Source organism: Cupressus sempervirens, chromosome 4 (assembly GCF_028749045.1).
Source record: "Cupressus sempervirens isolate cs-2001-9-10 chromosome 4, ASM2874904v1, whole genome shotgun sequence".
NCBI lineage: Eukaryota > Viridiplantae > Streptophyta > Pinopsida > Cupressales > Cupressaceae > Cupressus > Cupressus sempervirens.
In genome coordinates this window covers 654,516,691-654,532,295 of record NC_143121.1, presented here as the reverse complement: position 1 = coordinate 654,532,295, position 15,605 = coordinate 654,516,691, and the positions used below count along the sequence as shown (strand labels likewise).

Here is a 15,605-nt window from a genome sequence, read left to right as displayed (position 1 = left end):
TTACTGACACAATAAGTATCCACCTCAGGAGCAAGGATGAACACGAACAATGATGCAACCTCAGAAGGATACTGTAACAATAACTACCGCGGACGAGGCAGTAACAATAATAATAATAACAATAATGGAGGCCGAAGTTAGATACAGTACGACTCGAGTGGATGGCTGATGATACAATGTTGTGCGTGCAACCTGTGGGGACATTTCGCCAGAGACTATATCATGAAGGAAATGCCATAGCTGTTATGCAGATGGTGTGGTTCAGGAGACCACGAGGATTTGAAAATGCCCTAAGCAAGGGGTGAACTTGTTCAACATCAAAACATGTAATGAAGAGACATTAGCCATCACTCGTGAGCAAGCAAAGAAGGCAGCGTATCCAGATGCAAAAGAGGAAAAGAAAAGGTTTCAACAAGCACAAGAGAAATTGGAAAAACAAATGGAAGTCGAGAAATCACAAATGAAAGACATTGTTGACACCTCGAAGAGGAACCTGGCAAAACAAAATATTATAACGCAGGTAATGCAAATGGAAGTTCCTATGAAACTGAATGACCTTACAATACCTCAGTTACGAACGGTGATACTGAACATGACACCACTCCCGAAAGCAACGAAAGAGACAGGAAAGGAGGGTAGCGGAATGACTGCAACAGACTCAATGCTACTAGCACTCACTACAAGAAGACATCCAGTAGTAGTAGTGATGGGTATCCTAAGAACCATACTCACAAACACAATCATTGATGGAGGGTCAGGAGTGAATGTATTACCAGAAGATGTATGGAGGAAGTTGGAACAACCTATGTTGTGGCCACCTACATTTCAACTACTCACTATTGATCAACATGAAATCAAACCCTTAGGGACTCTGATGGCGCAACCTATAACCATCAAGAAGCAACCATTCTTATTGGATTTTGTGGTCATACTATTATAAAGAAAAGCCTACAATGTCATTCTCAGACGGGGCTGGCTAGTACAGGGAAAGGTGAAACATGATTGGAAACGGAATACGCTATCCATGGACAAAGATTTGTAATCGACTTACACACACAGATGGTAGGTGAGGATGCAACGTCATCGTATTCCAAAGGCAAAGGTGGAGGGGACGACGAGGGGAAGAAAAGAATGGAACCTAATGACGAGGGAATATTGAGATTGGAAGGAGGGTCTAATGTTGATGACCTAGACTCAGTAAACGGCCTACTCCATTGGCAAATGAAGGACTACAAGCTCTTTCTGAGCTATAATATGTTAAGGGTCGACAAAGGTAATAAAGGAGAGGAAAATGAATGTCCAAAGGAATACAAAGAAGTGAAAGAAGGAAAGGTGGTTACAGCTAAAGTTGAAGGAAAGAACATACCGTATAAGAAAGAACATATCATACGAACCTAGCAAAAGGAAAGATTCCACCGTACAGTACATGGTGAACGGACTGCGTGGAAAAAAAAGGTTACAACACACCACGGATTTAGTAGAAAGGTGTTGGCAGCAAGAAAAACACATCGTATGATCTGCACAAGAAACAAAGAGAAAGGGCTTAATAAAAACTTCAACAATACGGAGTTAAGATTCTAGAATCAAGAATACAGTTATTGATGGCAAGGAGTGGCAACTAACGGAATTCATGGTACCAAGTTTAAGGATCGCAATCAAAAACAAGTTTGGAGATATGGAAAGTCCAAGGGAGAGATTGCATAATTTAAATAAACTTGATGAGCGACAACTGTAGGCACAATGGGCCACGGAAGTTACACAAAATAGGTGTAAGGCATGGCATGACAAGCATTTAAAAATTGAACAAATGTCAACTAGACCAACTAGTGTTGGAGTATAATGGGTGCAGTGAGATTAGACCAGGGAAATTCAAAGTGAAATGGGTAGGGCCATACAAGATCTGCAAAGTTGGCGATAATGGAGCAATAAAATTAAGGACGCTCGATGGGAAGGAAGTGCCCCATGCAGTGAATGAGTGAAAAGTTCAAAACTAAAAGTCTACCATGAAAGAAATAACGTGACTCCACGGACGAACAACACAAAAAGAGTATAAAAATAATAATAAATAATCTATATATGTAAATAAGTGTAAATAATGTATAAGTAAAGCACATAAAAAATTTTCATAATGCGACCATAGACAAATAAGTAAATATAAAAGAGGAAATTATATAAGAGATGACAACATAATAAGTTGAAGGCTATAAAACCACAGTACAGCCACTAATTCGGAACAAGATGACACCGTACGATCTTAATTAGTGAGAAGGGCATTGTACGGGTTATAAGGAATACACCGTACAATACAAAAGAGTAAGATACAGGACACCGTACAACCTAGGAATAGATGCGTTGATAAAAGGGAGAAATCAGATACTGTATGGCCATCCGTTAGAAGTAAGAGTCAGAAGGGCGTTGTATGGCCACCAAAAACAAGATAGAGGATAAAGTCATTATAACTGTGCATAGTATGGGCTTCTTTCTTAGGGAGACATATTGTACGGCCAGTTAAAGAGGAGAGATAAGTGTCGTACAGCCGGCAAGGACATTCAAGATAAAAGAGAATAAGGCAAGAGCACCGTACGGTGAGTTACCATATTGTACGAGGGTTGGCAAAAGCAAGGACATGACAAGATTTACACCATATGGCTTGTATGGACGAGCTAGAGGCAGAAAAATATCACACGGTCAAGGAAGACTGTCTATAGGAGAGTATAGATGTCGTACAGTCTGAAGGAAAGTAAGCATAGAATACTGTATGGTCAGAAGGGTGGTCACGCATAGATACCATACGGCCCAAGGGCGAGCAAACTTAAAATACCATAGGGCCATCAGCTAGTAGAAGATCACCGTATGAACTCACTTGAAGGGAAGGAGATTGTCGTACACTGTACGATAAACACAGAGAAGTTATAAAACATCATTGCACGGCCATATGGCATAAATTGATACAAGGGACAACCACCGTACGAACACAGAAGAAGGGTGATAGGAGGTTCTACAAAAAAAAATGACAAATCAAAATAGTTCATAATGAATAATAATGTATGGTACTGAAGGGAAAGACATAAACAGGTAGTGAAGAAAACATAAGCAATTGGCATAAAGAGTATGGGATTGGAAGAAAATAACAAAAATGGTGTGTTTCATGGACTTCTGTGTGGGTTTGAGGGTGTTAATTTGGTTTTGGCAGCGGAAGCGTTGCCCCTCGACCCCACCTTGTACCGTGACAAAGAGCGTGCCTGGGGCTCTGCCCCAAGACCCCACAAGGGCGTTGCCCCCTAGACCTCTGGTCAATTCAGTTATCAGTCTTGAGAAGTGTGACTAGTTGATGAGACCTGGAGCTATTGCAAGCATGGAGTGTTTGTATGCCAGAGGTGGACAGGGCACTAGAGCAAGCCTTTCGACAGGGGTGCTACACTTTGGGGCACTTGAAAAAGGTGTTGGATGTGAGGCTATCTTGGTGGATGCATAGATAGCTCGGGAGGAGCTAATCATCTAGTTGGAGGCAGTAGAGTGACACTTGGCTCAGCGTAGCCAGGAGTTGAAAGCAGAGAAGGCGGCACGAGTGGCTATCAAGGTCAAATTGGGTAGGGAGATAGTATTGTGTTAGCAGAGGCTCCAAATGCAACGTGTTTTCAGAAACCAGCTTGGTGCAAGCACAGAAGGAATGTGAATGTGATGTGACGGAAAAAGATCTATCCTGTTATAGTTAGTCGCAGTTAATGTATTCCATTTTGTTAATCTGTCTCGGACATTTTGTAATTGTTGTCCAAAGACGACTTTACTTTTTGGGAGGGATGATGTCGGTAAATTCTATATTGTAGATGATGGGTAGATTTGTATTCGTAAGGGTGCATGACAGTTGAGTCACCCCTTCAGGAAAGTATATGTACATCGTCCATAGGGACTATTGAGACACCATCATCATAATCATTATCATTGTGAGCATTATACTTGGAGTGCATTTCGTATATGAATAAAGTATCTATTCTGTGTTATATCTTACTGTAGTACATGCGATAAGTATCCTTTTACCTTGTATGGTAAAGATGTTGTTTATCTATCAAGGCTCAAAGATACAATTTGGTACATCACCTTAGATGATAGGTTTCATTTTTATGCTTCCTCCTAACCCTTTCCCTTTGAAGAAGTAAAGTCCAGTTTAAGGTGACACTTTACGAAACTAGCCTTCTCCGGAGGTTCTTTCCACTTGGCTAATCCACAAATCCGGAAAGATCCCATTTTTCTCAAAGTGGCCGAGTTTTTTAACTTAGTCAGGGTGCAACTTTTAGAGATATCCAATAGTTTAAAGCATAACAATTATAGTTGAAATGTTTGAACATTTGATGTTTTCATGGGCTGTTTAATTTGAGAAAATTGTACATTTGTCAAATCTAGAAGAGCAATCAAAGATGTGGTTCTAAAGCTTGGATTATTTACACTTCTGAAAGGAAGTGCAATTTGAAACTATGGATGTTAGGAAAATTCAATTTAAATTTTTCTCTAGAATAAACATTAACCAAAAATGTCTTGTTTACTTTTCCACATTAATGATAATGGACAAAGGAAACTCCTTAACCAAAAAGATATCAAACACAACACAGCCAGAAGCCTGCAGAGATTTTTGGCAAGCAGCCCCCAGGTAATGTTTTTGTAAGAGATGGCCTTTACAAGAAAACATGAATATGCCAAATTTAAGAAAAACACAATTATCCACATTTTAATAAAATTCCAAAAACATTGCCTAGGACATACCATGGGCTTCTCAAACAAAATACCAAGATCAAGACCTTGTGACATTGTGATGAGCTCAAATGCATTCCTCAATACAATTTGTGTTTCTTTCTTCTCAACAATGTGATATTCCTGTTTTTTCAGAATCCAAACATGGAAGTTAGTTTTGCCTTCAAGCTTTGCCTAATAATATCATCACTTTTTCAAGACAAGAATATAGAACTATCGGGTCTTACTTCTGAATCATTAAAAATATCATGAATGTCATCTGTTGTCACATCCTCTTTTGGGAACTTGGGTGGCTTGTAACCTTTCACAAACCAGGCATCATTTAAAATCTCAGCCATTGTTATACGCTGTCAGAGAGCAAAAAGTATTTCAAATGAGTACATTGTTAAAAATATGAAAGAACATATAATGAACATAAACTAGATACTTGGGTGGGTTGATCAGGCATCTAGGAACAGATTGAATAGGACCATTACAAATAAATGTTTATCTGATGCCCAAGACAATTTACAATTTAATAGGGAAGCAATGCCTGAATTAAGAGAAATAACAGACGAAATCAACTGCATTAAAAAAGCACAAACAAGTATCATTAATTAATGGTGAACTAGATGATGAGGCATGCTTGTAAAGAAATTTGATAAAAGCAAATGGGAGAAGGCCAGCAGGGCACAAGGAAGGTCCATTAGCATTAATGAAGATGACAGGTTAATAATTTTTCAGCATGACAAATCCTTCCTTGACTATACCTTCAACAAATCAATCGGCTTGCACTTTTTCTTTATAAACTCCATTATATTAGCATATTCTTGACAAGGATTGAGAGATTGAATGCCAGGAATGCCAGAACATTTTCTCAAAGACTCTTTGGGGTGGAGCAGTGTCTGACCAATGAATCTAAATACAGTGTAACATGAGCACTGGGGGACATCAGGACCGGTTTCTGAGACAGGGAAAAAAGGGCTTTAATTGGGGAATGACAGCAGGGGGGTTGGGGGGTTGCTTTAATATACTATACAAATAGTACTTGAAATGCTATTTATGAAATTATGTATAATAGTATTTAAGCTAGTAAATTATAATACCAAATACTTAAACATAGCAAAATTCCAACATAATATCAAAATATCATAAAGAGGTTACAGTGAGTAGCATGAATGATGATATCAAAACAAGTACAAAATCCATAAAAATTCATTCCTAAATATGAATATGTAGTGTGTGTGTGTGTGTGTGTATTACAGTGACCTTTACAGTAGCCAGTAAACCCCTTTTCTAGCACAAGGCTGTAGCTGCAAGTCTTGCTTGCAGAAATGCCCAGCAGTGAGATTGTGATGCAAAGGCAGTGGGAGGGTGGTAAATCATGATAGGACCTCCAATGAGGAAAATATTTTAGACAAAATTGGGAGTTCTGGTTGGTTCTTGGGAGGCCTATAATTGGATTCTCAAGCAGATGTTGGTGACAGAGCTTGTGATTCCCCAAGGAATCATAAATGCAGCTAAAATAAGACGTGACTATGCAAAGTGAAAGTGGAATGAGATTCTAATATGAAGTTGGACTGAGCAAAGAAACGCTGACACTTCACTACAAATTTTAGCTCAGCTGAGAGGAACAAGAACTGCTCAAAAGGATTAGCTGGATACACCCATGGACTGCATATAATGCACAAGATGGCATTCTAGGGGGGTTTAGCCAACATACTTGCCTGAGCTGGAGTCAGACAGTGACAATGCCTCAATGAAAAGACTTTCGGTTGAACCTACAGTTCAATTCAAGGTGTCTGAAAATGCCTGGTGAAATAGAGGGCATGCATCCTTATACCACAAATCAAGGTCTTCCACTTCTATAGGGTTGCCCATTTCATCGTAATATCCTGCTGGCCAAAAGCCAATGGCCTTCATCCAAATTAGGCATGTTGGTTGTGTGCGAAATACCACTAGCTTGACTGCCATAGAACTTTAGATTATATAATCAAACTACAGATTTAGACTGTCTCATTTCACTGAGAAAAACATTACAGAAGAACGTGAAATTCACACACAATCCATAAAACAAATGACATGAGATTTAGCCAAGGAATCCCCTTTGAGAAAAAATGTAGCGACAGAAGAGTTAACAATTGTATTAATATGTTAATAAATAAATTCCATATAAGATACATTTTTCTCCTCCCTTATTGATTTGGTCAATTCCAAACATCCAGTTTACAAAATCTACATATACTTTTCACATATTCACATCACCAATAGGCATCTTAGCATCAACATATTCCTAACCATGTCACAAACTAGATTAGACCAGTTGTTTCCTACAATCAAAGTGGCCTCCACATTCTGTCTTTAAAAACTAGAATATCAACTGACTGAACACCAAACTAAGACTTTAATGTGATGAGATCACTACCACGTCACTTCCACAAGGACACTCCAAACAGACAAAAGACTCGTAGGTCCAAATACTCGTGGAAGTCATCATTAGTTGACCAGACATTCCCTGTGTAGGAATAGTGAAATAATGTCTGCCCAGTGCTGCAAGATCACTCCTATGGCTTGTGATGGAAAAGACAACACTCACAAGTATTGGTAATCTATATCACCTTTCAAAATATCTAGCTACTGTTTTTGTTGTCAAATGAGCCCCAGCAATCTCACGCGTGCTAATGTACTCCACACAAGATGCAATAACCATAAGCTCAATCAAACCTCATCTTATTAAAAACTGAATACCATGGCTTCAACAGGGTATAAGACACCTTCCATCTCCACTGCATTATACCACACATTTAGACTAACACAGTTCTACTATCTACGATCAAACTTCTCCATAACAAACAAGAACTCTTTGAAGGTAAGGTTGGGAAGTCTCGGTGTCTATACATGCTTATTTTAATTTTTATCTCAAAGCATGGTAAGGTGGCTGTGTTCATAAAAATGTAGGAGTCGTACCCCTCTAAATCATGTTGTTGGACGATCATGAAAGAGGAAACATTTTCTTTGCTGGCCAACCCACACATTTCTCTGGCTAACCTACCTAGGCATTCATAATATATAAATTTGCATTCCCTCCTTGAGCACCCATTCTTTGAATGAAAAACATTCATATAATCCAAAGGGTGGCGCTCTTTGTGACTGGATATCTCACTTGAGGAAGTCGCCCTCCTTAATGAAAATATAAATAAGGTTTGTGATATGCATTAGGGGCACATTGAAAGATTCCTTGGAAGTTAATGAAGTTAATCAAGGCAGGCTTTGTGAAGACTCCTTGCAAATCTAAGAACAGGTTTATAGCAGACTTATAACCAGATATATAAGCAGAACTAAGAGCAGTTATAAGGCAAAGAAAAAACAGAGCTTCAAGATGATTTGGGACAGACCTTTAAGACGGATTTATAGCAGATCCAAAGGGTTGCATCAAAGAAATCATCACCAGCACATAGTTCAATCAAACCATCAAGCAATCTTATTAAGAGACGTCAATCTTTACACAAAAAGAAAACATCAACTGGCAATTCAAGAAGAGATCAGACTTCCAAAGGAAAACACAAGGAGGCAGCAGCACTAAGTCCCACATTAAGTACACTAACCCCTAGGTGGGGCCATAAGGTGAATGACTTGGTGTTTCATTACTCATTACATGCTCTTGGGCTTGATTGGAAAGGAGAAAATACATTATAAGTAGGCAGCAGCACTAAGTCCTCCATCAAGTATATCAACCCCTAGGTGGGACCAAGAGGTCAAATGACTAGGTATTCATTCCGTGCTCTTGGGCTTTATTGGAAAGGACAAACTCCTAGTGCTTCTCAGAGGGATTCCATAGTGTGAGTTGGTTGTCAGGGAAAGCCTTTAATTGAACCCCACATACTCATAGTCATAGAAGGATGAATAAGGAACATAAATAGGAAGGGCATATTCAAGCATCCCACAAAGTAGACCACCCCATGTTGGATATCCAATGTGCCTACAACTTGGGGCCAAGAAGGTGAGTGTCACCTCTTGGGCTTACTGTAAGGATTGCTTCAGGCCAGCCTATCATGCTCCCTCATTCAAGACCTTTGTAATGAATATAGATGTGACATGACCTGTCCAAAAAATTATGATGATTATATGTATTCATACTCATGTATGATTACTAACCCTACATTTAAGTATTATCTAGCATGGTTGCAAGATTTTTCAACCAGATTTATCTTGATAAATATATTTATTGGTAATGGTAATGATATGATTTTAACCTAAGTTACCGGTTCGAGTTTGGTTCCATGTTTGAAGTTCGAGAACCGGCTCACAAGTTCATCAAAATTTTGGATAGGGGTATGGGTTTGTTCATACAAAAACATATAAATATATATATATATATATATATATATATATATATATATATATATATATATATATATATATAGATAGATAGATAGATATCTAAGCCTAGAAGCATAAGTTAAAATTAGAATGTCACATAGTATCATAAAATCATATGATTTTATCATTTAAACAACAAAAACACCATAAGCATAGACTTTAAACTGTTCTGATTTCCAGTAGTTAGATAGTACATGTTACTATATTTTGTTTCACTTATTTGAAGAAACTACTTGTGAGTTGAACAATCATATAGCAACAACATTGTACTGATTTGGAGCTTGAACTGACAAGTGTCTTCTATTTATTTGCTTGTGTCATTTGAATTACAAGCAGCAACAATAATATATGCAACTGAAATTGATTGGTTGTCAACAATATTTTATGTGTGGCCTTGTATCTAATCATTTTATTTTCTAGGTTTCAGAATGAGGTAGGAAAATGAGTTGCAATGAGCCTTTACAGTTTACACAACGTAAAATAAAATAGACACACATTTTTACAATGCATGTATTTCAAGAAGGTGATTATTTTGGCTCATTAATACTTTGCAAAAGTAGAGAAAACTGAAAAGAGAACTTTGGAAGGAATAAATCTGTTCCCAACTTATTGCAAAAGTAGGCAAAAGAGAACTTTGGAAGGAATAAATCTGTTCCCAACTTATTGAAACAACCAAAGCTTTGACTTGGGCACTTCCAACTGGCAAAAACAATGAATGTTCAGACTAAACTGCTACAACATTATGAATATTAGATTTTCCTATTGTTTGAATTTTTGAAATGATTATTCTGAATCCTGTAACCACTGAAGGCCTCTGATAAACTGGTGATTGAATTCGTGTTTTGATCACTATATGTCTAACAGGTGACTCAAAATATTATAAAATATGCCAAACAAATCCACTTTTCCCCCACCCGCAGGGATCAGTTCTATGCAGTTCGCTGCAAATTTGATCTGTGCATGAGCAGTTCGCCTGGATTCCATTTGGTTTTGGACCAGTTCCAATTGGGAGGGCAAAAATTGAACCCAGGTCGAATTTCTGAAGAGCCAGACCAAAACTAGGTACTGGTTCGAACCCTAGCCTGTTCTGGAGGGCAAAAGGACAAACCAGGGTAACTTAGATTTTAACTATATTACATTCTCTATTTTTCATTGCACTTGTGACTATAGGGCAAGATACAGGATACTCTCAAAAAGGTGACATTACAATTGGCATCGAAGCATCGTTTCTGCCTGCCTAATGAACAAAGTAGGGAAACATCTTCATAGAACATTGCACAAATGTGTGCCGTGCTTTTAATCCTCTTCTCGAGATATGTGAAGTTCCCCCTTGCTTTGTCTTGAAGAAATATCCATGGGACCGACCAAAATACTTTCTTACAATTACAATTGATGAGAGAAAACTGGTTTTAAAACTACAAACCTTGCAATCTTCCAATCATTGGTTAAGATAACTCTCATTCAAATAAAGGAGAAAACATATGTGCCTTGGTTTAAATCTACAACTTATGATAGTGTACGAGTGGTGCAGGAAAAGGTGGATGACGAATTAAAATCTATGATCACTCAGCTATTGCTCGAGGACAAGTGATTTTTGGAAGGGTGGACTATTATATCCCTACAAAACATGTTGTTGGCAGACCATGAAGAAGTAAAACATTTTATTTGCTGGCCGACCATAACTTACATTTTGCTGGCCAATCTACTCTGGAAATTTTAAATAAATAAATTTGGGTTTATTTAAAGGAGCTGATCCTCCTTGAGTGCCCATGTTTTGAATGAAAAGATGCAATAATACAAAGGGTAAAGCTATTTGTGATTGGATATGTCACTTGAGGAAGCCGTCCCCCTTCATGAAGATATAAATAAAGATTGTAATATGTATAATGGGAACATAGAGAGACTAGTGGGAGAAAAAATAAGTTAATCAAGGAAGACCTTGTGAAGACTTCTAGCAGATCTAAGAACAAGGTTATAGCAGAATTAATTAGATCGAATCATCAAGCAGTCTTATCAAGAATACTTGACCCTTATACAAAGAGAAAACATTATCCAGTAATGCAATAAAGATATTGACCTTCCAATGTAAAACACAAGTGGGTAGCAGCAGTAAGTCCCCCATCAAGTATACCAATCCCTAGGTGGGGCCAAGAGGCTAAATGACTCGGTGTTAATTCCATGCCCTCTTGGGCATGACTGGAAAGGAGTATACAAGAGAAGGGTGCAGCAACAAAAGGTCTCCCATCTAGTAAGCCAACCACTGGATGGAGCCAAGAAACAAAATAACTGGGTGCTCATTCTATGATCTTCGACCAGATTGGAAAAGACATGCTTTTGACACCTTATATAATTCTCTGAGGGATTCCATAGAATGGATTCAATTTTAAAAGGAAAGCCTTTAATTGAACCCGACATGCTCACAGTTATAAGAAGACAAATAATGAAACATGAATTGGAAGGGCACATACAAGCATCCCACTAACTACACCACCCGATGTTGTTGGATGTCCAATGTACCTATCACTTGCACCCAAGAGGATGAGTGTTCACTCTTGGGCTTAGTGTGAGGATTTCTTTAAGCCAAGCTATCACGCTCCCTCATTCATAACCTATTGTAATGAATATAGATGTGGAATGACATATCAAATGAATTATGATGATTATATGCTAAGTTATCGGTTCGGATTCCGGTACGGATGAGGGTTCGAGATTCGGGTTCGAAATTAATATAAATTTTTTTGGGCTTGGGTTCAAATTCATTTTGGGTTCATCCGTACAAAAACATATGTTTTTTTAAAATATGTATATGTATTGAACAAAAAATAAATCCATACTTGAATCTGCTAATAGTAAAGGAACATAGCAAAATACACCACCAAATCTATGTTTCAGTTCAATAGGGCATTAACTGCATCATTTAGCACTAATACTACTTGATGCACGTGCTTGGTCACATGCATGGAGCATATTTCCATATCATGGGGACAGTTTGAGAATGAAAGGAATTGTCAAAAGATAAGTGCAGTTATCTGAATTTTTATTTTGTATTGATTAGAGCATTTCTAACTAGGCTATCAAAAGGTGAGATACAGATCTGAAGCCCTGGGTTCAAACCTATCATATCTTTTTAAAGACATTCCACTGTAATCATCAATTTAGATGTCATCTATTGTCAATTTGGATTTCCTTTATAAGCAAGCTTTCATTTTCATACACAAATGCATAAATGACATATAAACATCTTTTTTGGTCTTTTTAGTGGTCACAATAGGGTTGAGAAAAATGTTCCAAGGCCAAATTCAGCCTAGGTGTAGACAGAAAATTCTTCAAAATTCGCTGCAAATTCTGCCTGGGTTCTTCTGACAGAATTTGCAGCAGATTCGTAGCTCTGTAAGAGAATTTGTAGAGAATTTGACAAGGACCAGACTTTGTACAGAATTGAACCAGATATTGAGGGTTGCTGGAGAGAATCTGGTAACTTAGATTATATGCATTTGTGGTCATATGTGTGATTACTAATTGAAATGATTGATCTTATGGATTATAATTTAAGTATCATCTAACATGGTTGCAGTATCTTAACCAGATCTGTCTCGATAAAGATGTTTTGTTGGTAATAATATGATTCTAACAATATCATGTTCTTTATTTTTTATTGCACTTGTGATTCTAGGGCAAAATTTAAAATCTTCCCAAGAAGGGGACATTACAGTAGATGATTATGAAATATCATTGTTTTTCAGTAATTTGATGTATATAGGTTGATGGTTAGAAGGGCTAACAACATTGTAAATGCTGTTCATTGTAAAGTCAACAAAGAATTGTAGGAATGTAAAAAGCTATTGTTAATGACTGTTAAAAATCTCTCCATTTTGGTTGACTTCAATTTCACATTATTGACTTTTAGTTCTGGTTAAATATAATTTTAAAACTAAAATAAATGCATAAACAAGAAATAAGAAACTAAATGAAATCCTTAATGTTTATCTCCAAATCTAACTTACCATGGTTCGTCCCTAGACCCCCCGGACCTGCAAAAGTTCGAACTGGTTCGAAGTTCGGGTCCAGTTCGGGCAGGGTCCCAATTTCTGCCTGCTGGTTCGATCTGGTTCGAACCAAGTTCGAATCCGGGTAAACCAGGCCAAATAAATTGAACCAAGTTCAAACCACATGCTTTATGAGCCCCGCAAATGGCAATAAAGTGTCTTTTTTGCAAAATTTATCAAGTTGTTGGCATCCACAACCCTAAAAGGTTGTTATGAAATGTGTTTGGTGGCCTCTCATTGTCATATGTTGTGGCCTCTCATTGTCATTTTTTGAAGAATTTGATGCCAACAGCATTGTTGCTGCTGCTGATCCCATTGGCCTTAGCTCTATTGCTGAGTTAACTAATGACAGAGAACAAGAAAATCAAGAAGTAGAAGAAGATGAATGTGAAGAAGAAGATAAAGATTGAAGAACTTCAAATATTAATAGATCTTTATTCCATTAGTTGAACAATGAATGTGAAACAATGATACTTGAACTTGATGCTACGATTTATTTTTAATGTTTTAAATCTTTAATGTTGAACTATATAATGGTATGCACACTATGACAATATGATGGTAAGATCACTATGATTACAAGTTTATGGTGTTTTTGTTATTTAAATGTGCTTATGCTACTATGCTACATTCTAATTTTAACTCATGCTTCATAAATATGCATATATACATGTTTTTTTAATAATTTTTACATGTTTTGTACTGACAAACCCAAACCCCTTTCCAAAATTTTGACAACCTTGCGAACCGGTTCTCAAACTTCAAACTTGGAACCGAATGCGAACCGGTAACTTGGCTGCAAATGAAGATACAATTGTTTAGGGGTGAGGAACATATCCAAAGGTTTCTAAAGGTATGGGAAGAAGAGTAGGGATAAAAAATGTCACTTTCAAGAATGGGTATAAGATGCCAAATCTCTCCTTGAGAAATATAAGGTTCTATCCCTCACGCACTGGGAAGTATCCTTATGAGGGAGGTGTTCCTAACCACCTCTAACTCCATCTCTAAAAGGGACACTTGTGTATCCCTTTACCAAAAGATGAAAACTAATAATCTACCAATACTAAAAGAAAGTCTCATCCTAACCATAGTTCAAAAACAAGGACTCGACTTGGCAGCTAGAAATTTCAACTCAGACTCAGTATATAGCACAAACTCGGAAGAAAAAAACCTCATAATTAGAGAGGAAAAAAAGATATCAATGCATTTAGAGAACAAAAAAACAAACATTACACATCATATGATCCTAAATTCTAATACTCTTTAAATTTGGAATTTCATAATTTCAAAGTCGAAGAATATATTGCAAAAAAATTATAAATAATAAATGTATAAAAGCATTATAGCTAGTTTACATATGATGATGTGTCAAAATGAAAATAACAACCAAATACAATGTAAAACTCCATATTTCCCCTCTTAGTGTAAGTTAATGCTTCAAGCCTTCAACTAGATGGTAAGTCAATATCAAAAGGAGGATAGATCATTTCTTCAAAAGTGCCTTTGTTTTCCTTCATTGTATCCAACTTTGCTTCTTTTGTTTGATGATTTTGTTAACATTATAGTTTAGTTGGATGAACAAAAAGTGTGAATATAAATGAAATATTTTATATTTGAAATTATATGATTTGACATTTATAGAAATATATATATATAGATTACACTACATCCATTATACATATAATTTGTTTCATGTCAAAATCATTGACCATCATAAAAATCGATCAAACAAATCTAATTTGTAACGACGTGATAGCAAGTAGTTGACTGCGACTAAGGTTTTATTAAAACAATGACTAGAGTTGCATCCTCAAAGGAGGGAGACACGTCACCAAATGGATGTGCCACCCACGTAGGAGACACACCCATTAGGGACAAGTCTCCAAATACGTTAAAGACTCTTGTATATATATGAAGCCATCAATGAGTATTGAACCACTATTGAACAGAGGAAAACAAAAGTGAATAGAGCAAATCAAGTATACCTCCGTGCCTTCCTTGATCGTGGATGAAAAGCAATTATACATTGGACCAATCACAGTTACTGATAAATTGTTGAGTTGGACAAATAGATTGATATTGGCATGTGGATAGGGTACGGTGCAATATTGCTCTGTCATCTGAATAAGATTATACCAAACAGGAGCATTAGATGGCCCCTGTACATACCATGCCCTCTGTCCTTAATTTATTATAATTCAAATTGCCACTCTACAACAAAGTTGGCATATTTAATATATTAAATACAAAGTCATTTTCAGTTCATGTACCATAAATTTATAGATTGAACCCCTCAGCAATCTATCTAATAATTCAGTGAACTAAACTTGAATTATACAAATCTGATCACAATTTCAACATGGTATCAAAGCAGGTATGAAGAAAAGATCAAATCTTATTTTTTTTAATTATTGTTAAAAAATCATTACACTATTTCAAGATGGTAAACGACAT

The 15,605-nt window shown here is 36.9% G+C and overlaps 1 protein-coding gene across 7 annotated transcripts in view; it reads right to left on the bottom strand.

Moving 5' to 3' along the window:
• LOC149562951 (CBL-interacting protein kinase 32-like) overlaps positions 1 to 15,605 on the bottom strand; it is a 227,957-nt gene that overhangs the window by 35,913 nt on the left and 176,439 nt on the right. For 3 of the 7 annotated variants that reach the window (XM_089826399.1, XM_089826398.1, XM_089826400.1), the window contains exons 9-11: positions 15,137 to 15,271; positions 4,974 to 5,093; positions 4,759 to 4,869 (exon numbers count right to left, since the gene is read on the bottom strand). The exons of 1 other annotated variant lie outside the window; for it this stretch is intronic. In XM_089826399.1, coding sequence (XP_089682525.1) covers positions 4,759 to 4,869; positions 4,974 to 5,093; positions 15,137 to 15,271 — 366 coding nt within the window. The remainder of the gene's footprint in view (positions 1 to 4,758; positions 4,870 to 4,973; positions 5,094 to 15,136; positions 15,272 to 15,605) is intronic. 3 more of the 7 variants (XM_089826402.1, XM_089826401.1, XM_089826403.1) reach the window with 1 other exon arrangement.